This window comes from Oncorhynchus kisutch, linkage group LG25, assembly GCF_002021735.2.
Source record: "Oncorhynchus kisutch isolate 150728-3 linkage group LG25, Okis_V2, whole genome shotgun sequence".
In the NCBI taxonomy this organism is placed as follows: Eukaryota; Metazoa; Chordata; class Actinopteri; order Salmoniformes; family Salmonidae; genus Oncorhynchus; species Oncorhynchus kisutch.
The window spans coordinates 11,955,657-11,978,994 of NC_034198.2; the positions used below are offsets into that span (position 1 = coordinate 11,955,657).

The following is a 23,338-nucleotide window of genomic DNA, read 5'->3' on the forward strand; positions in this document are numbered from 1 at the left end:
CAACAACTCAATAGGGTTGACATCCTGTGACTGTGCTGGCCACTCCATTACAGACAAAATACCAGCTGACTGCTTCTTCCCTAAATAGTTCTTGCATAGTTTGGAGCTGTATTTGGGGTCATTGTCCTGTTATAGGAGGAAATTGGCTCCAATTAAAATGGAGTGATAACCTTCCTTCTTCAAGATCCCTTTTACCCTGTACAAATCTCCCACTTTACCACCACCAAAGCACCCCCAGACCATCACATTGCCTCCACTGTGCTTGACAGTTGGCATCAAGCACTCCTTCAGCATCTTTTAATTTTTTATGTATCTCACAAATGTTTTTCTTTGTGATCCAAACACCTCAAACTTAGATTCATCCATCCACTTTTTTCCAATCTTCCTCTGTCCAGTGTCTGTGTTCTTTTCATTATTAATCTTTCCTTTTTATTGGCCGGTCTGAGATATGGCTTTTTCTTTGCAACTTTGCCTAGAAAGCCAGCCTCCCGGAGTCTCCTCTCCACTGTTGACATTGAGACTGGTGTTTTGCAGGTACTATTTAATGAAGCTGCTATGACTGGGGAGGAGGTCAGAGAACTGGCAGTGTGGTGCCAGGACAACAACCTCTCCCTCAATGTGAGCAAGACAAAGGAGCTGATCGTGGACTACAGGAAGAGGCAGGCCGAACAAGCCCCCATTAACATCAACAGGGCTGTAGTGGAGCGGGTCGAGAGTATCAAGTTCCTTGGTGTCCACATCACCCACAAACTAACATGGTCCAAACACACCAAGACAGTCGTGAAGAGGGCACGACAAACCTTTCCCCCTCAGGAGACTGAAAATATTTGGCATGTGTCCCCAGATCCTCAAAAGGTTCTACAGCTGCACCATCGAGAGCATCCTGACCGGTTTCATCACCGCCTGGTATGGCAACTGCTCGGCATCTGACCGTAAGGCGCTACAGAGGGTAGTGTGAATGGCCCAGTACATCACTAGAGCCAACCTTCCTGCAATCCAGGACCTATATAATAGGCGGTGTCAGAGGAAAGCTCATAAAATTGTCAGAGACTCCAGTCACCCAAGTCATAGACTGTTTTCTCTGCTACCGCACGGCACGCGGTACCAGAGCGCCAAATCTAGGACCAAAAGGCTCCTTAACTGCTAAACAATTAATCAAATGGCCATCTGACTATAACATTGACCCCTCCATATTTTGTTTTGTACACTGCTGCTACTCGCTGTTTATTATCTATGCATAGTCACTTCACCCGTACCTACATGTACAAATTACCCCAACTAACCTGTACCCCTGCACAGTGACTCGGTACCGGTACCCCCTGTATATAGCCTAGTTTTTTATTTGTATTTTTTACTTTTGTTTATTTGGTAAATCATTTCTTAAATATTCTTGAACTGCGCTGTTGGTTATTAAGGGCTTGGCTTGTAAGTAAGCATTTCACTGTGAGGTCTACACTTGTTGTATTCAGCGCATTTGATAAATAAAGTTTGATTTGATTTGTATAACAGGAAACAGAGTGAATTATGCTATGCTACTTGATGAAGTTAAACAAGCATTCAGACTAGCCTTCCTGGTTGAACTTTCGTAAATGACGTAGTGAGGAAGAGGTAGACAACAGTGAGAGAAACAGAAGGAAAAGGAAGAACACAGACAGAGGAAGAAAAAGCTAGAAAGAGAGAAAATGACAGAACATTAGTGAAAAAGAGAGAAACACACGGCTTTAACCAATTAAGCGGGTAGCTCCCAGCCATAGAGAGAGGAAGTGACAGGGATATAGCAGCTCTCCTTCTTGTGTGTTTCAGCCCCATTGAACCTGCGATGGGAAGGACATTCTAATCACAAACTGGCATTTACCGGTCGGTGTGGTATAGTAGTAGTGGGATGAGATCCACCCTTCCTCCCCCCTACCCACCAGCGTGGTCTCCCCGGCGATGAATAATGTAGAAGGGAGGGGTGGAGGCCACTGAGCGTGTGCAAGGAGAAGGGATCCCTCCCCCTTCAGCCCCAGCCCCCTAGCCTGCAGCTGCTGCTGGTGCTGCCTATTACAGAAGGTCAGTGGGAGAGAGAAGAGAATAGAGGGTAGACAGGAGAGGATGGTGTGTTGAGAACGAGGGATAGAGAGAGAAAAACGAGAGGGGTGGGGTGCCGGACGGACGAATGAACATGCTGAGAGGGGAAAGTGTCGTCCTCCAGCGATGACAGCCATGCTGAGTCCCAAGATCAGACAGACCAAGAGAGGTGAGCGAGCCGAGAGCGATGTATTTTTCTCTACCACTACTATCGACCCACACTACTGCTATATAGTGTATGTGAATGGAGCACATGGGCGGTACACATAGATCGTTCTACTATGATGCTGTCAATGACATCATCATCATCTCCTGCTTCATCTTGATGATGCTGACCAGATGCTTGTCTGTCAGTTGCTGCTTTTGATGTTCACGACATTGGCACTAGAATGTGAATGACAAAATGATGCAGGTGTGAGAAGATTTCATGAGAGTTAATGTGAAATGATGAACAGTACTGATATAGAGAGGTCACTTTGCAATCCGTATTCTCTTATTCTCTCTAAAATGAGATCAAATTGAGAGCGTATAAGAAACTAGATGGATGAATTAATTCATTAAAAGATATAAAAAATTAAATGGATTCAATTAGGTATGTGGTTCTAAGATAGACACATTCTCTGCATAGCTTTTGTAATTGGTACGTAAAAATTGCTTATTTTTATTCATTCAACAAAACACATGAATAAATACAATTTTCGAAGTCCTGGTCTCTCTTTAAATAGCCCACATCTCAGCTGTTTCACTCTCCCCACCATCATGCCTTTGAAGTACATTACCATGGTTTTGGGATGAGCTAGCCCACTACTGTAGTATACTACACAGCATTGACAGTAGTATTACTGACAGATGAGCTACAGGCACAGTAGTAGACACACATACACACACATACTATGCAACAGAATATACAGCATAGATACAGTACACACTAGGGCTAGGAATTGTCAGGGACTTCGCGATACAATATTATCATGATACTTAGGTGCCGATATGATATGTGCTGCGATTCTCACGATTGCGATTCAATACTGCAATTTTACTGCAATTTGATGTTCCAAACATATTGCTCACTGTACAAGAGAGAGCATGAAAAAACAAGTTTTGTTCAGTCATGGAAATAAAAGTGCTGAAAACATGTTGGCTCACTATTTAAAAAGACGATGGAGAACAAGCTATAGGATGAAAAATACCAGAGTTCTGGCACAGGGACAGCCGGCTAGCACTAGCTAGCACTACCTCGGAGTAGTATTGATATAAATCGTCCAAAATGATATTGCGATATGTAACTTTAGTCCCTTTCCCCCCCCACATCACTAGAACACAGAGTACACACACACACACACACACACACACACACACACACACACACACACACACACACACACACACACACACACACACACACACACACACACACACACACACACACACACACACACACACCAGCACAGCAGTGTTACACCTCACTGCAGCTGAACATCGTGGCACAGTACTCACACCCCCACTCCGCCTAATCCGAGTGACGCCTACTACAGTTTCTTAGGCAAACTCTCCACTGATTCTCAATGGGTTAATACATTCATCAGCAGCAGATAGAGTCCGTGGAAATGATCCAGTGATGCACCTGTAGCTCCACCACCTCCTTCCCATGCATCATAAATCACACAGCAACCATATTAATTAAATGGAATTTCTCAAATGGATTCCGTGCTTGGAGAAAAGAGCCAGGTCATTTATCCTGTGGCTGATAAGTCTACGCAATGTGACAGGTTAATGGATAGCTATTCTCTGATTTTCGAGGACTATACAGCCATACCATGTGATGATGAATCCACATCTCAAAAGTTCATGAAGAACAGTGACTGGATATAGGCTATAGCAGGGTTTAGGCAACCCTGTCCCTGGAGTGCCGCAGGTACTGCAGGATTTTGTTCCAACTTGGCACCTCACCTGACCAACTGAGCTGATTGATCAACACACCTGGTCTTCTAAGGTCGGTTAAATTAGAACACGAAGGGCCTGCAGCACACCAGGTCCAGGGTTGCCTACCTCCGGACTATAGTATGTGTGTGTGCAATGAAATCATGCAGTAGTTGTTTCTCTATGGTCATAATGACTAACTCTGGATGAGGTTTCACCCACTTTGAAACGAGACAATATCCTATGGATTAGAGACATATGCGCCATAATCTAGTAGCAGCACATTGGACCATGCTAAATAGACAAGTTATATAGAGCACATCTCCTTAGGTGGCGTGATCATTCTTTCAGACATGAGCTCATTGATTGATGGTATTAGTAAAGCTGGTACGCAATATACATTACTCATGATGAACATCCTTGGCAGACTATTCTCTAGGGTCAGGGAGTACATGCCATATACAATGAGGAGGAGGACCACCAATCTACTACATCTTTCATTGAAGATCACTATAAATCATATGGAGGAGAATAGTATGTTTGGGTTAGAATCTCAGAGCCACTGTGAGGGCGAACCATCCATTTACTTAACTATAAACATACAAAGAAATACTCTGAATGCGCACTTCGTAGCCAAATGAATTGCTAGTATTTTGTGTAAACGCAACAGTCCCAATGTTGTTTCTACGACTACTTACAGACTGGAAGAGACCACATTTTGGCTAAACCCATGACAACACAGGGAATCAAATCAAATGTTATTTGTCACATGCGCCAAATTCAACTTGTGTAGACTTTAACGTGAAATTAGTCACTGGCTTAGTGTACTGGCTCAGTGTACCCTTGGCCTACAAACACACACATACACACACACACACACACTGACTCAGATAATTGGGCAGTGTATTCCAATGCACCCATGGATTGCAATATCTGATGCAAACTACATCACACTTATAGAAAAACAAAGGATGCACATAACTCTTAATAGCGCGATTTGCCAAGGCCGGATACTCTGAGCGCAGCTCAATTAAGAAATCTGGCACTGGCTTCTGATTAAATTCAATTCCCACAGAACCGCTTGTTGCAATTTCGACGAGGCTCTCTTGTTCAGATATTGGGTAAGTGGACTAGAGGCAAGGCATGAAAGGGATAACGAATCCAGTTGTTTGTGTCATCCGTATCGGGAAAGTACCTTCGTAATTGCGCACCCAACTCACTCAAGTGCTTCGCTATATCACATTTGACATTGTCCGTCAGCTTGAGTTAATATACACATAATACATACATTTTGTCCCACACAATGAATATAGTCCCTGTAATCCTAGATTCAGATCATTCAGGCGAGAAAAAACATCCCCCAGATAAGCCAGTCGTATGAGAAACTCGCCATCATGCAAGTGAAAATTATGGTCAGCAAAGAAAACTTTAAGCTTGTCTCTCAATTTTAAAAAACGTGTCAATACTTTGCACCTTGATAACCAGCGCACTTCTGTATGTTGTAAAAGCGTTACATAGTCACTGCCCATATCATTGCATAGTGCAGAAAATACACGAAAGTTCAGGTGCCTTGCTTAAACAAAGTTAACCATTTTCACTGTAGTGTCCAAAACGTCTTTCAAGGTGTCAGGCAGTCCCTTGGCAAGCAAGAGACTCTCGGTGGATGCTGCAGTGTACTCAAGTGGCATCGGGAGCAACTGCTTGCACTGAGCGTTACCACTCCACTATGTCTCCCTGTCATGGCTTTTGCGCCATCAGTACAGATACCAACATGAGCAGCAGCTACACTTGGCTACATACGGACCGTTAGTGGATTGGATGTTAATTATTTGACTAGGCTACCTGTATTTGACATTGTGTTGTTATTTCACTGAACACTAGATGGTTTAATGTTATTTTTGGCAGTGAAACGAGGCTACTCAGGCGAGAAAAAAAAGTCATCCAAATGTATAGCCCCGTTGGAAAATATAAATGGACTGTTTGAAAATGTAAATGTTTCAAAAAATAAAAACAATTCATATTATTATTGTTTAAAAAAAATGTGAATCACATTTTTATTTGGCGTACTCCCGATGGCATTGCGCGGTACGTTCCTATGGGAACAGCTGAAGAACCCTTTTGGAACCCCTTTGTTGCTGTGTGCACGACTACGGCAACATTTGCAAATCATTCCTTCATTCCTCTTGGACCTATTTGGTTTCTTCCAGTAGAGTCGAATTTGAAAGGTCAGTGTGGAAACTGGAAAACAAGACTCATGACGCTTCCCCCAAATGTCTGTTTAGAGACCCCACAACACCACGCTGTGTTATGTCTGAGGAAATACATCTGGCTGGAATGACAGAATAATGAATAGAGTACTGAAAGGCTTTGTCATTCTCGTTTCATTTAAGACGATATTTGAGACAATGTTTGAGATCTCACAATGTACCAATTGCGACATTAAATCAAAAGAGCTCAAACGAGTCTCTACCGACCATGCTTATGGCCAAACCAAATCAAGTCAAATCAAATTGTGTTGGTCACATACACATGGTTAGCAGATGTTAACACGAGTGTAGCGAAATGCTTGTGCTTCTAGTTTCGACAGTGCAGTAATATCTAACAAGTAATCTAACAAATGCACAATGACTACCTCATACACACAAATGTAAAGGTATGAATAAGAATATGTACATATAAATATATGGATGAGCGATGGCCGTGCGGCATAGGCAAGATGCAGTAGATGGTATGGTGGTAGATGAAATACAGTATATGCATATGGGATGAGTAATGTAGCATATGTAGACATTATTAAAGGGGTGTTATTTAAAGTGACTAGCGATACCTTTATTAAATCCATTTATTAAATATATTAAAGTGGCCAGAGATTTGAGTGGTTGTTGTTCTTGACAATCTTTTTGGCCTTCCTGTGACATTGGGTGCTGTAGGTGTCCTGGAGGGAAGGTAGTTTGCCCCCACCCGCTGGAGAGCCTTGCAGTTGTGGGCAGAACAGTTGCCATACCAGGTGGGGTTACAGCCTGACAGGATGCTCTCAAATGTGCATCTGTAAAAGTTTGTGAGTGTTTTAGGTGACAAGCCAAATTTCTTCAGCCTCCTGAGGTTGAAGAGGCACTGCTGCGCCTTCTTCACCACGCTGTCTGTGTGGGTGGACCATTTCAGTTTGTCCGTGAAGTGTATGCCAAGGAACTTAACTTTCCACCTTCCTCACTATTGTCCCGTCGATGTGGATGGGGGGCTGCTCCCTCCGCAGTTTCCTGAAGTCCACAATCATCTCCGTTGTTTTGTTGACATTGAATGTGAGGTTATTTTCCTGACACCACACTCTGAGGGCCCTCACCTCCTCCCTTTAGGCCGTCTCGTCATTGTTGGTAATCAAGCCTACCACTGTAGTGTCGCCTGCAAACTTGTTGATTGACTTGAAGGCGTGCATGGCCACGCAGTCATGGGTGAACAGGGAGTACAGGACAAGGCTGAGAACGCACTCTTGTGAGGCCCCAGTGTTGAGGATCAGCGGGGTGGAGATGTTGTTTCCTACTCTCACCACCTGGGTTGGCGGCCCGTCAGAAAGTTCAGGACTAAGTTGCACAGGGTGGGGTCGAGACCCACAGGGTCTCGAGGTTAATGACGAGTTTGAAGGGTACTATGGTGTTAAATGCTGAGCTGTAGTCAATGAACAGCATTCTTACATAGCTATTCCTCTTGTCCAGATGGGATAGGGCAGTGTACAGTGTGCAGTGTGATGGCGATTGCGTTGTCTGTGGACCTACTGGGGCGGTAAGCAAATTGAAGTGGGTCTAGGGTATCAGGTAGGGTGGAGGTGATATGATCCTTGACTAGTCTCTCAAAGCACTTCACGATGACAGAAGTGCGTGCTACGGGGCAATAGTCATTTAGTTCAGTTACCTTTGCTTTCTTGGGAACAGGAACAATGGTGGACATCTTGAAGCATGTGGGCACAGCAGACTGGGATAGGGATTGATTGAATATGTCCGTAAACACATCAGCCAGCTGGTCTGCACATGCTCTGAGGACGCGGCTAAGGATGCCAGCCCAGGCCAGGGTTAACACGTTTAAATTTTTCACTCATGTTGGCTGCGGTGATGGAGGGCCCACAGGCTTTGGTAGCGAGCCGTGTCAGTGGCACTGTATTATCCTCAAAGGGAGCAAAGTAGTTGTTTAATTTGTCTGGGAGCAAGACGTCGATGTCTGCGACAGGGCTGGTTTTCTTATTGTAATCGGCGATTGAGTGGAGACACTGCCACATACGTCTCATGGTTGACCCGTTGAATTGTAACTCTACTTTGGCTCTATACTGACGCTTTGCTTGTTTGATTGCCTTCCGGAGGGAATATCTACACTGTTTGTATTCGGTCATGTTTCCAGTCACCTTGCCATGATTAAAAGCGGTGGTTTGCGCTTTCACCGAGTCAGCAAATACGTCAATGTTGTTGTCTGATGTTACCTGGAAAATATCCCAGACCACGTGATTGCTTCAATCTTGAAGCGTGGAAACCGATTGGTCACACACCTCCAGGACGGATGTGTGTTAGGGATGAATGGCGTGAACCCGGTTACCACTCCCTTTTCCCGGGATAAATAACTGTGAGAAGCCAGTGAATTATAATAAAGTATTTATATGAACAGCATGGTGTAAAATGAAACTGTTAAATTGTATTCAATGTTTAAACTGTCTTCTCTACGGCGTCTGTATGATGAATCATCAACGCTCAGTGTGGGGACAGACAGACATCTCAGTATGGAGCGCAGTTCAAGATGCATGTAGACCTATCATCTCATTATGGCATCATTTTTTCTTTTTAGGCCTACATCTGCTGCAGCATAGTCTATTCTACAGTAATATAAAGACTGAATGCGCGTCTAATTTACCCATCTCCATCTGGCTTTCTGGGGTCACTCCGTTCAAATTGCATCCAAAATTGATAGACCTGTTCTAGATTGATATATAGCCCAATATATGGATGTCCTAGCCTACCGCTTTCAGGTGATACATTCAATTTAGTATTAGCTTTATATTTAGCTAATTAATGATGGGTTAAGCATAATAAGCTTCTAACTCAGAGCCTCTGTCTCTTGCGCAATATGCACCTGCTCTTGGAGTCCCATGAAGGAAAAGCTAGACTAGAATAGCTTGCTGGACATAATGTTTTTTTTGTGCATTTTTTTGAATACCAATACACTATTTGAAAAGGGATGCAAGCGCTTGTTTGAATACCAATACACTATTTGAAAAGGGATGCAAGCGCTTGTTTGAATACCAATACACTATTTGAAAAGGGATGCAAGCGCTTGTTTGAATACCAATACACTATTTGAAAAGGGATGCAAGCGCTTGTTTGAATACCAATACACTATTTGAAAAGGGATGCAAGCGCTTGTTTGAATACCAATACACTATTTGAAAAGGGATGCAAGCGCTTGTTTGAATACCAATACACTATTTGAAAAGGGATGCAAGCGCTTGTTTGAATACCAATACACTATTTGAAAAGGGATGCAAGCGCTTGTTTGAATACCAATACACTATTTGAAAAGGGATGCAAGCGCTTGTTTGAATACCAATACACTATTTGAAAAGGGATGCAAGCGCTTGTTTGAATACCAATACACTATTTGAAAAGGGATGCAAGCGCTTGTTTGAATACCAATACACTATTTGAAAAGGGATGCAAGCGCTTGTTTGAATACCAATACACTATTTGAAAAGGGATGCAAGCGCTTGTTTGAATACCAATACACTATTTGAAAAGGGATGCAAGCGCTTGTTTGAATACCAATACACTATTTGAAAAGGGATGCAGGCGCTTGTTTGAATACCAATACACTATTTGAAAAGGGATGCAAGCGCTTGTTTGAATACCAATACACTATTTGAAAAGGGATACAAGCGCTTGTTTGAATACCAATACACTATTTGAAAAGGGATACAAGCGCTTGTTTGCTGAATGTTAAATACAGCAGCCCTATAGAACTCGGGTAGTTTGAAAGAAGAGCGAGCGTGAGAGGGCAGTAGGCTATAGCAGCTATTTCTGCAGACCCATAACCTTTCAATCCTCCTGAAGAGAAGTGACAGCCTTTTGCATCTAATTCTACGGTAGTCCTATATTATTCAAGGATGTCATTAGAATGATGCAGTTAAGGACGACAAAACTTATTTCATTTAACCGTTCAACGCAAGGAAGGAATGAACAACAAAGAGAGAAAGAGGAGCTATGCTAATAACATTAGGGGAAATACAATATTATGAAAGGTATTTATGCGTCGGCCAACTAATTATACAAATAGGCCCTATTATATTTCAAAATTAAAGTCAAATTCGCTAGCCAAAACTTTGTAGGTCTCATGTGCTGCACCAGAATGGCATGTTCACTCCCTGCTTTATCGTGGTTTGAACGATGTGCGTCATTCCAGTCAATATAATACAGTGTAATACAGTGTAATACAGTGTAATACAGTGTAATACAGTGTAATACAGTAATACAGCTCACACTCCAGAAGATCAGCCTACTGAAGCTAGTTTCGTTTATTTACCCAGGAAAGCATAGAGCTAGCTACATCTATGGGCTTTGACATTTTTCTGTCATGCAAAATGTGCAGTAGCCTATAGGCCTATCATATAATGGATAATGGCACAATCTAGGCCAACAAAATGTATTTCATGTATGGCTCATGGGGCTCAGGTAGCACCAGGCTTGAATTTATCGATCAAAGCTTTAGGCGCTTTTATAGTGCTTTGAATGACACTTTTGGGTTTTGGCGGGAAGAACCGGGTTAGCCGCTGAGAAAAGGGATTTATTCTCGGGATGGGAACATTTGTAAAATAGCCGGGGAAATATTCAACACTAGTGTGTGTACAGTATGTAATTACTCTAATGAGGCTTCCAGGCAAGCACACAGGGCTGTGATTGAGTGGGGCCAGCAGAGCACCCAGAAACAGGGATGGAGGTAGAGAGAGATGGACGGACAGTTGTCGACGGAGACAGAGCGAGAGAGAGAGAAATGGTTCATTTGATATACGGCGGCCCCTGCTCCTCTGATGAGTGCAACCCATTAGGAAGGGAGCCAGGCAGGCAGCCATGGCAGTAGGAACGGAGGGGGACAATGACGGCTAGGCTACGGTGGCCATGCTATGTTGTGTCTTGTGCTGGGGGCAAAGAGCCGCAGCCCAGCCCATAACCACAGAGTATAATAAACAATGACTGTAAATGTAGGTTTGATTTGAAATTTGATTTGATTCGAAATGAATGGACAGTTAGAACTATGAATTAATGCCAATAAAACATGGTGAGTGAGGCCAGGGAGGTGTTGGGAACTGTCTTTCCAGGGTGTCTGCATCATAGCTATACTACAGCGTTTCCCCATCCTTAGGGTCGGGAGTTCTCCCTGACCACGTGAGAAACTCCTGGCCTCCCATACCCGCCCCATAGGAGAAGAAAGGGAGAATAAGAGAGAAAAAAGGGGAAGAATAAACATTGATTTTCATCCTCCCTCCCCCCTCTAAGCTGAGCAATCCAGCAGAGAGGATGTCTGCAGGATTGATCCCTATAAATTATACATGATCATCAAATTGCTTGTCTTGTTTGCCTTTGCCGCTGTTTGGCTCTGTGGGAGGTGTTGCTGAGTGGCTATTCTCTCAGGACGGTCAGGTCTCTAGAAGCTGAAATCATTTTTTGGGGTTTATTTTGTCAAATGTCACGATTAATGCATGGACTAGTAAAGACCAGATTTGACTTTCTGCACAGGCTGTACTGTATTAAGTAATCTTGCGTGTGTCCTGTATCAAGCTAATTTCATGAATTGCGTTGCGTAAAGGACAGACTGAAACTGATACGGGGACCCTGTGTGAGTTCAGAGCCTCCAGACATAGGAAGCCTATAAACTGCATCTGAAACAGTCCTTGACTGAGCTCACGTTACACTAAAACCCAGAGTCAATCCCAGGAGGTCTTATTATCACAGTTCAAACTGGTTCCTGGTTCTGTTGGTCTGCCAGAACAGACAATAACTCTCTTCCAGTGGCTTTAAATGAATCGCTTAGATCACCTGAGGCCTTTCCTCTCTTCCCTGTGCCGGGTGGGTCTCCAGCCACCTCTACCCAGGGGAGAAAGGGGGGCCTCAGCCTCAGCTCCAGGGCAGGACGTGGTGTCTGCCTCACCATGGCAACCCTGTCTCACTCTCTGTCTCCCCCTCTGCCTGTCTCCCTGCCTGCTTGCCTGTCTCCCTGCCTGCCTGCCTGCCTGCCTGCCTGCCTGTCTCCCTCCCTGCCTATCTCCCGCTCTGCCAGTCTCCCTCTCTGCCAGTCTCCCTCCCTGCCTATCTCCCGCTCTGCCAGTCTCCCTCTCTGCCAGTCTCCCTCTCTGCCTGTCTCCCTCCCTGCCTATCTCCCGCTCTGCCAGTCTCCCTCTCTGCCAGTCTCCCTCCCTCCCTGCCTGTCTCCCTCCCTGCCTGTCTCCCGCTCTGCCAGTCTCCCTGCCTGTCTCCCGCTCTGCCAGTCTCCCTCCCTGCTTATGTGTGTATTTGTATTCATGTGTGTATGTCTCGACTCTCCAGCCCGGTCCAAGAGCATGGTGATGGGGGATGTGTCCCGGGGCCCATGCCGGCCATCCTCCCCCAGTCTCCAGGAGGGGGCTCTGAAGGCTGGCTGGCTGAAGAAACAGAGGAGCATCATGAAGAACTGGCAGCTAAAATGGTTTGTCCTGCGCTCCGACCAGCTCTACTTCTACAAAGACGAGGAGGAGACCAAGCCACAGGTACTGAACATTCACACCTAAGCTCTTCTTCAGTTCATTGCAGAGGTTCGCTGAAGTTTTTTATTTGGTTTAATGTGGGACTTTCGCTATAGTAGCTACTGTGGCTAGTTCAGATCCTCTCCAATAATACTTTGCTGTGGTTTTTTCATCCATTGCTTAGAAAAAATAGGTCAAATTAATTGTATATATCACCACCTCGCATGGATAGATAGCATTGCCACTGTGCCCTGCCGAGAAGGAAAATCAGGATGAAACATAGTTTTGATACAGTTGCACAATTTTGGTCATGACATTTTGGCATGGCCATGAAAGAGCTATGCGGTAATCAGGCAGACAGTTGTTTCAGGACCACCACACAGCATCAAGCCAGGATAGGGTAATGAAGTGATGCAACAAAAGACAGCAGGTGGCCCAATGCTTCCAGTGTTCAGTGATCATCTTCTTACATTCCCGGGCCTGATATCCAAGCACCTCCATTGATTTCCACAGGCGTTCCCACTTGACTGCTGCCCTTTTAAATGCATACCTGTCTCCCCAACACGCACGCTCGCGCACACACACACACACACACACACACACACACACACACACACACACACACACACACACACACACACACACACACACACACACACACACACACACACACACACACACACACACAAACATTGAGTTCATTCAGGCTGGAGAAGCTCTGTATTAAGGCCTGGCTGAATGACTGAAGGGTTTGATAGGCACCTTTTAATCACAGGCCGTCAATAGTCATCCAGCCAGTATTGATTTCTCCACACACACACACACACACACATGCACCCGCCCCTCCCTGCGCGGTAACCAGGATGTGTGTGAAAGTGTCAATCTGTCCGCTTTTTCCCCCATCTAATCAATAGAAATTGGAGCAGGGGGCTGTGTAAGCAATTCACACAGCAAGGTCTCGCACTGAGATGAAAGGAAATGATAACTGAAGGAAGGGAATTTGCATTTAGGCAATCTACAGCCATTTTTTATCATGTAGAGCAGGCCACTAAGGAATGGCTTGGTGTTTAGAGCCACAAAGGTTGCTACAAGAAGGGAGAATAATCTCAGATTTTGAGTTCCGTCTTAATTCTCCTCAGTCATTTGTCCCCATCCATATTCAAGGCACGTTGTACCCTTTTGGGAGCTCTGCTGGGCTGCTAGCCCTGCCCTGACATGCTACCAATTTGTTGCCATGGCGACTACTGTGGACAGCTTGATCTCTGGTTTGGCAGATCCCATCCTGTTTGATGAGGGATGATGAGGGATGCTGCCAGACTGGTAGAATGAGACCGGTTTTCCTTCTGAGTAGTCTCTAAATGAACAGGCCTTGATGACATTGTTTAATTACTATTGATCTCCATTCAGTAATCTGTACTCCTTCATCCTGAAAGAGATGAAAGAGATATATAGAGATAGAGAGATCTTCGGTCTATTTTTGATCAATGTTTGTGATTTAAACGATTAGAGTTTAATCTCACTGAGGTATTGTTAATATTTGGTTTTTGAATGGATTCTGTGTTCGTTTATTCCAGGGCTGCATACCTCTGCAGGGCTGTCAGGTGAACGAGCTCACCGCCAACCCAGAAGAACCAGGGAGACATCTTTTTGAAATCGTTCCAGGTGAGATAATCCATCAACACCACAGCTTCTCCTACTTTAGCAGAAAATACATGTGTTGCCAGTCAGGCATCTCTGCACATGTCTGACTCAAGATTTTATTAGGAGGATATTTAGCGTATTGCAGTTTCCTCAATACCACACTGAGCCAGCAGGGGGCAATGCTGATGTTTCACCATGGAGACTGGAGATGCAGGGCACAGACGCCATACTGACTGGTAGATAAGCTTGCACGCAATACACTGCAATTACACTGTGTACAAAACATTAGGAACACCTTCCTAATATTACGTTGCACCCCCTTTTCCCCTCAGAACAATTCGTCGGGACATGGACTCTACAAGGTATCGGAAGCGTTCCACAGGGATGCTGGCCCATGTTGACTTCTATGCTTCCCGCAGTTGTGAAAAATTGGCGCTATGTCCTTTGGATGGTGGATCATAATTCATACACACGGGAAACTGTTGAGTGTGAAAAACCTAGCAGTGTTGCAATTCTTGACTCACTCAAACCGGTGCGCATGGTACCTAATTCCATATCCCGTTCAAAGGCAGTTAAATTAAAAAAATTCTTGACCATTCACCCCCTGAATGGCACACACACACAATCCATGTCTCAATTGTCTCAAGGCTTAAAATCCTTCTTTAATCTGTCTCCTCCCCTACATCTACACTGACTGAAGTGAATTTAGCAGGTGGCATCAATAGGGGATCATTACGTTCCCCTTGATTCACCTGGTCAGTCGATGTCATGGAAACAGCAGTATATATCACCCCCTAAGAATTGCATCCCTGTGGATGTTAATCTCTTTCGTGACAAAATCTCCAAACCAAGATTTCAGAATCAGAACTAATCACTGAGAACACATTGATGCATCAGTATGGATTCCAGCACCTTGGCGAATGACATTTTAATACAGGGAAGAGAGAAAAGGGAATATTCTAATCTTGCCCAGGCATACTGACCCTAATAGCTGGTTCTCATGACTATCTTTTTTAAGGTTGACATCTATGTAAACGTAACCAGTGTGAAAGGGTTAGCTTGTTAGCGGTGCGCACGAGTAGCATTTAAATAGGTGACGTCACTCACTTCCGAGACCTTGAATTAGTTGCTCTGCAAGGACTGCATATTTTGTGGAGCGATAGGTAATGATGCTTTGCGTGCGACTGTCGTCAAAGTGTTCAGAGGTTCCCTGGTTTGAGCCCAGGTTGGGGCGGAAGGAGAGGGACGGAAGCAACACTGTTTACATGTACACGGACAATACGCAGCTTTGCCTGGGGGCGAGTGTGCTGGAAAGACCCTACGCAGTCAACTCTTCACGTAGATATTGCAGCAGAGTGTGACCCCAATCAGCCTTTACTGGCTACGTGTGGATGAGCTCGGCAGGCAGCACACAGGGCTGTCAAGGCCATTTCTGAAGACCATTTAAACAGTGGGACAGCAAGAACACAATGGAAAGGGGACTGCATTTCAATCGGAGCTGTGCACTTTAGAAGTCTCTCACTCTCAAACCCATCTCAGCCCCTACATGCTCATTAGAAGATATTCAATTCTCAGGCCCTTGAGAGAAACTAGGTGTTTTTTTTTTATATCCCTCTTGCTTTCTCTCTTACTCTGCTTAAATGAATGCTTTTCGCTTCTCAGCCTTGAAATGAACAACCACTGAGTGCTCAGATTGACTACGGCGTTACGATAAAGATCCACTCTGGATATGGGGTTGGGAAACAAATATTACTGTAAGGCTTCAACAGAAGCTTCTTGTGTACTTCTTGCAATAGGTCAAGAGGGACCACGACATTCACCCACATCACCCAAAATGTCTCCATATGGAGTCAGATCCACTCTGGACCGATGGTCAGGTCCTCGTTCATACTATCCATTTCAGAATCAGTTTCGGCAAAGATCAGTGCCTGCAATTCATTGGCCCATTTGGGCTTTTGACTGTGCCATCTAGGGTGTTAGAGAGCCCATGACCTCTGAGGTTACTGCCTGCATAATTCTCCTAGCACTTTTGAGAAATGACTCTGAGCATCTTTTGCCTTCTGTTACCACATCACGTCATCCTTTCAGAGTAGGGCTGCGCAATTATTCGAATTCACATCGAAATTGCAACATTGACACATTGACATCCACGTTTATAGCTTACTCAGTTGTTTTCCCCATCTTATAGCTGTTTCCTACACACACCAAACCCCGCCACCTGTCACTCAAGTGGTGCAAGTTCATTGTCCTAGCTGTTAGATCCACTATAAGTTTGCATGCGGTTCTGTTAAGTCAAATGCAGTCAAGAGATTGTAACAAACAAGAACAATGCTGCTTTCCACTTAGTTTTTTAATTTAATCATTCTATTTCTATAATTCCAACAGTTTGCCTAAGTGTTTTAGATCTGTATCGCAGGTGAAATCGCAATCACAATATTTGGTTTAAAAAATGTTATTAGACGGACTCTCTCTATGCATGACCTCTGCCAATAAACGTCCTTGCGGGTTGTGTTTGATGTGGACACTTTAAGGTCCTTGCCCTGTCCAAATGAAAAAGAAGCAAAGGCCCCTGCAAATTGACATTAACTCATCAAGGGTACAAATATGCCTAGCTTGATTTTTTTCCCCTCCAAAATTTGGCAAGAGATGATGCATTGATACATGATACATCTACACTCATTTCCTCAGGAACATCTACGGTGATAGATCCTGTATGACCAAATTAACCTATCAAATAGCACCTTTTATATCCTCATATCCAAGGCTACAATTAAACTGTTTAGGGAGCCCTCACACATTTTAAGGGTAAAATATCCTGCTTCCTTTCCCTCTAATATCCTTGGGACCAAGAAAGCAATGAACCAAAATGTAGCCAAATCCAACAACCCTTTTCAATATCCTTTAAACTGAAGTAGCTATGTGGCTATTACTGAAAGCCTATCAGAGTAAGGAAACAGTTATAATAATCTGTGCTTTTTAAATGCACTCTGTGCTTTAAGGGGCTACTCAAGGCTAAGCTTCCTTTTGTGTTGGTCTCTAGCCATACAACCAGCTGGGAAACAACAGCCTGTAAAGGATGGTGCACACACACACACACACACACACACACACACACACACACACACACACACACACACACACACACACACACACACACACACACACACACACACACACACACACACACACACACACAAGCCTGGGTAAACAAGACAATTTCAGCTAATTAATTATTGTAGGCTACTTGTTTAGCCAGTGCAAACACACACACACACACACACACAGACACACACACACACACACACACTTGGAGCCTGTCCCCTACCCCCAGGACCAGTCCAAGCCTTGCAGAAAAGCTCAGCCTTATAAAGAAGAGCTGTTTGCTAGAAGGGAATACAGCTCTAGACAAAGAACAGTCTTTCTAGGCTTGCACGACTTTTGGTTAGCTAGTTGTCAGTTCATTGCCTATAAAGCACCCCACTGGCTCAGAACAATGAATGAGGGTACTAACAAGATCTTAGTATACCGTATGAAACGACTTTCTTAGTGCCCTCTGACATTTGCATATTACCCTGTGGCACTAGCAGTAGAAAAGCGTGTGGTCTTGTTTACCTGAGTAATGTGACCCAGGTTGAAAAAGTCAACAATATTCATGCATGCCTCCCTTTCATCTGAGCTTCATTGTGGGCTCTCCTTACCTGATATGCATAAACTGTCAGTAACTACAACAATGGCTCACTTCATGACCCCAGACAGTGTTTCAAAAGAAAGTAATGGAAAGTAGCTAAGCTCTGTTTTGTTGGTTTAAGTCTATGGACAGCATGCTGGAATTTGTGATGGAGGATCTCCATGGATCTATAGATGGGTCTTGCGGTGCCCTTTAGGCTAGCAACAAACCTACACACATCACTCTTTCTAGTCACTTAAAGCGAAGGGAAAACACTGAGGCCTATTGTAAAAATGGGTGAGTAGGACAAGCTAGCCAACAGCAGAGTGTGATCCAACAACATGATTACAATGATCAAATTGTATTGGTCACATACACATGGTTAGCAGATGTTAACGCGAGTGTAGCGAGATGCTTCTAGTTCCGACAGTGCAGTAATATCTAACAAGTAATCTAACAATTCCACAACAACTACCTAATACACACAAATCCAAAGCGATGGAATAAGAATACGTACATATAAATATATGGATGAGCGATGGTCGAGCGGCATAGGCAAGATGCAATAGATGGTATAAGGTACAGTATATACATATGAGATGAGTCATGTAAGATATCTAAACATTATTGAAGTGGCATTATTCGAAGTGAGTAGTTGTAAGGACCGACGCCGGAGATGAGAAGTAGGTACGGGGAGTCAAACATTTAATCGGGATCAGACATGAAACAAGACAGGAACAGTGTCAGCACATGGGTATACAAGAATATATGGACATTCATGTAGAAGCAGGGAACAGAGTGGGGAACCAGACAGGTATAGGGAAGGTAATGACAGAGGTGATTGAGTCCAGGACAGTCCAATAACCACTGATGCGCGTGACGGGGGAAAGGCAGGTGTGTGTAATGATAATGGCAGGAGTGCGCAATGCTGGGGAGCCTGGCGCCCTCGAGCGCCAGGGGAGAAGAGCGGGAGCAGGCGTGACACTAGTGATCTAAATATTAAAGCGGCCAATGATTTGAGTCTGTATGTAGGCAGAAGCCTCTCTGTGTTAGTGATGGCTGTTTAACAGTCTGATGACCTTAAGATAGAAGCTGTTTTTCAGTCTCTCGGTCCCAGCTTTGATGCACCTGTACTGACCTCGCCTTCTGGATGGTAGCGGGGTGAACAGGCAGTGGCTAGGGTGGTTGTTGTCCTTGATGATCTTTTTGGCCTTCCTGTGACATTGGGTCCTGTAGGTGTCGTGGAAGGCAGGTAGTTTGCCCCCCGGTGATGAGTTGTGCAGACCGCATCACCCTCTGGAGAGCCTTGCAGTTGTGGATGGTGGAGTTGCCGTACCAGGTGGTGATACAGCCCGACAGGATGCTCTCAATTGTGCATCTGTAAAAGTTTGTGAGGGTTTTAGGTGACAAGCCAAATTTCTTCAGCCTTCTTAGGTTGAAGAGGCACTGTTGCGCCTTCTTCACCACACTGTCTGTGTGGGTGGACCATTTCAGTTTGTCCAAGATGTGTATGCCGAGGAACTTAAAACTTTCCACCTTCTCCACTACTGTCCCTTCGATGTGGATAGGGCTGCTCCCTCTTCTGTTTCCTGAAGTCCACAATCATCTCCTTTGTTTTGTTGATGTTGAGTGAGAGGTTGTTTTCCTGACACCACACTCTGAGTGCCCTCACCTCCTCCCTGTAGGCTGTCTCGTCATTGTTGGTAATCAAGCCCACTACTGTTGTGTCATCTGCAAACTTGATGATTAAGTTTGAGGCGTGCATGGCCACACAGTCATGGGTGAACAGGGAGTACAGGAGGGGACTGAGCACACACCCTTGTGGGGCCCCAGTGTTGAGTGGAGATGTTGTTTCCTACCTTCACCACCTGGGGGCAGCTCGTCAGAAAGTCCAGGACCCAATTGCACAGGGCGGGGTTGAGACCCAGGGCCTCAAGCTTAATGATGAGCTTGGAGGGCACTAAGGTGTTGAATGCTGAGCTGTAGTCAATGAACAGCATTCTTACATAGGTATTCCTCGTCCAGATGGGATAGGGCAGTGTGATGGCGATTGCATCGTCTGTGGACCTATTGGGGTGGTATGCAAACCGAAGTGGGTCTAGGGTGGCAGGTGAGGTGGAGGTGATATGATCCTTGACTAGTCCCTCAAGGCACTTCACAATGACAGAAGTGAGTGCTACGGGGCGATAGTCATTTAGTTCAGTTATTAGCCTTCTTGGGTACAGGAACAATGGTGGCCATCTTGAAGCATGTGGGGACAGCAGACAGGGATAGGGAGTGATTGAATATGTCCGTAAACACACCAGCCAGCTGTTCTGCGCATGCTCTGAGGATGCCGTTGTGAGGGTTAACACATTTAATTGACTTACTCACGTTGGCCACGAGAAGGAGAGGGGGGGGGCCCGCAGTCCTTGGTAGCGGGCCGCGTCAGTGCCACTGTATTGTCCTGAACGCGGGCAAAGAAGGTGTTTAGTTTGTCTGGAAGCAAGACGTCAGTGTACGTGACGTGGCTGGTTTTCTTTTTGTAGTCCGCAATTGCTTGTAGACCCTGCCACACACGTCTCGTGTCTGAGCCGTTGAATTGCGACTCGACTTTGTCCCTATACCGGTCATTGCAGTTTAGACTCATACACTATTAGAAAGAAAGGTGCTATCTAGAACCTAAAAGGGTTCTTTGGCTGCCCCCATAGGATAACCCTTTGAAGAACCCTTTTTGGTTCCAGGTAGAACCATAATGGGTTCCATGTAGAACCCAGAAGAGCTCTACCTGGAACCCAAAAGGGTTATCCTATGGGGACAGCCGAATAACCCTTTTGGAACCCTTCTTTTCTACGAGTGAACTATAGATCACCATCACAAATCTGGCCAATCAGAGGCTTCCAAATTGATTCACAAAGTCTGTTCGTTTTCCAGAGAGTGTGTGTGTGGACTGGGGAGGTTTGTTTGGGAAGGAAGGGTAGAGGAGCCCATCTAATCACTCCACACACAGCAAACTGCCAGGGAGGGAGAGGGAGAGCAAGGCCAGGGCACACAAGGAGAGATTAGCGTACACTCCTCCTCTGGTATCTATCTGCCTCTCCCTAGGGAAACCAGGGGATAGAGATAACTACTGCTAGTGAATGTTAGTGAATGAGAGAATCTATAAATGAAGAACAGGAAGAAGTGGGACTTGTTTTTTGGGGCTTGTTTTTCCTGGCATTGAGCATGCCTCACTGGCACCGCTTTCCCAGTAGTACCTGCGTGTGGATAAGGATACACGACCTCCAGGAGGGCAGCACGTACCCTATTCATGCCCCAGCTGTAGCACTGCCAGCTCCCCTCAGTGAATCATGGGAATGGGGCTGGCCTGCTGTAAGCCCACCAGGCTCAAACAGGAACACCTGCAAGGTAAAGCTAGCTACCTTTTTAGAGTTATATTGTAAATTATTGTCATTTGAGTACATGTAATGTAATGTAATTATATTGAACAGCTATGGGCTAAATGATGTTCATCTGTCTGTTGTCGATTTCACTTGTTTTGTCCATAATCCAGTATGCCATACCACAACAAAAGGTTTACTTTGTAGGGGAGCTAGAGTGGCTAAAAAATGTTTTTATTTATTTTGTTGGTAGTGGTGTTCTGTTGTTGTATGACGTACTGCATTCAGGTTTTGTGAAGAGTCCTTCCTTTCTTTTGAAGGGCAAGCTTTTCTGATTATCTAACAAGGGTTGGTAGAAAACAATATCATGTTCTACAACCAATCATAGCTGCTCCAGAGGACATGTTGTTATTACAAAATGTACATACTATAATCCATTTAAAAGAAACGTAGTATATGCCAGAATTATCGTGATGTTCCCTCACCATGGTGAACCTACACACAGTTATTTGGGAAACATTATACACAACAGGTGTGCTGCACTTCATAAACACCCCTGCACAAAGGTCAAAGGTCAGCAGGAGTGAATCCATTCCCAATCCTCAGAACAATCATCTGGACAATTATTCACACTGTCAGTGGCCACACACACACAAAGACACACAACACCGCTGCTTATCACTAACTGCAGGTGTCTGCACCTCCCAGTCAGTTAACTATGTTCACACAGTCAGTGGCGGAGCAAGAACTCAATTGTCATACTTGAGTAAAATAGATACCTTAATAGAAAATGACTCAAGTAAAAGGGAAAGTCACCCAGTAAAATACTACTTGAGCAAAAGTCTTAAATGATCTGTTTGGAAATGTACAGTGATGTAAAATCACTCAATTGTCATACTGCAGGGGCTCATTCCAACTCAGACATCATTTACAAATTCAGTATTTGTGTTTAGTGTGTCCGCCAGTTCAGACACGGTAGGGATGACAACCAGAGGAGGTTGCTGAGGAGAGGACGGCTCATGATAATGGCTGGAATGGAGTCAATTGTGTGGTATCAACCACATGGAAACTGTTCGCAGTAGCCTACACTGATGACAACGAGTTATATCGATATGTGTGTGAATTTTGACCATATTGCTGTCCTGCCTGAGCATTCTAAATATAACTGGTACTTTGGGTGTCAGGGAAAATGTAATGGAGTACAAAGTACATATTTTCTTTAGGAATGTAGTGGAGTAAAACTAAAACATATACATTAAAGTAAAGTACAGATACCCCCCAAAAAATACTTAAGTAGTACTTCAAAGTATTTATTACTTATGTACTTTACACAACTGCACCCAGATAAGAAGAAACATATTTTCACAGTAAAACTCATCCCTTATCTCCCTTCTCTTCCACTAAGGATCCATCCATCCACAAGCACAGTGGGCAGTCTGACATTTACCGACCAGAGGGAATCATTATCAGCAAAAATGACCTTCACTGCAGTTTTCTGTGGAACGTGAAGAGTCCTAATCAAAATATCAGCCCTTTAATGTGCTCAGTAGGAGTGAGACTTGCATTAAATCCCAGAGCTCTGGATTATCTTAATTGCTTTCAAATCATATTGACTCAGGACTGGTACACCCTGTGTGTGTGTGTATATATATATATATATATATATATATAGTGGGGAGAACAAGTATTTGATACACTGCTGATTTTGCAGTTTTTCCTACTTACAAAGCATGTAGAGGTCTGTAATTTGTATCATAGGTACACTTCAACTGTGAGAGACGGAATCTAAAACAAAAATCCAGAAAATCACATTGTATGAATTTTTTTGTTTTGAATTTTTACCCCTTTTTCTCCCCAATTGTTTAGTAGCTGCAATCTTGTCTCATCGCTACAACTCCCGTACAGGCTCAAGAGAGCGGAAGGTTGACAGTCATG

General features: G+C 44.4%; 1 protein-coding gene across 1 annotated transcript in view; it reads left to right on the forward strand.

Moving 5' to 3' along the window:
- Positions 1 to 2,023: 2,023 nt before the first annotated feature.
- Positions 2,024 to 23,338, forward strand: part of LOC109870022 (rho GTPase-activating protein 22-like) — a 33,451-nt gene continuing 12,136 nt past the window's right edge. The window contains exons 1-3 of the mRNA XM_020460335.2: positions 2,024 to 2,239; positions 12,561 to 12,760; positions 14,311 to 14,398. Coding sequence (XP_020315924.1) covers positions 2,197 to 2,239; positions 12,561 to 12,760; positions 14,311 to 14,398 — 331 coding nt within the window. The 5' untranslated portion in view covers positions 2,024 to 2,196. The remainder of the gene's footprint in view (positions 2,240 to 12,560; positions 12,761 to 14,310; positions 14,399 to 23,338) is intronic.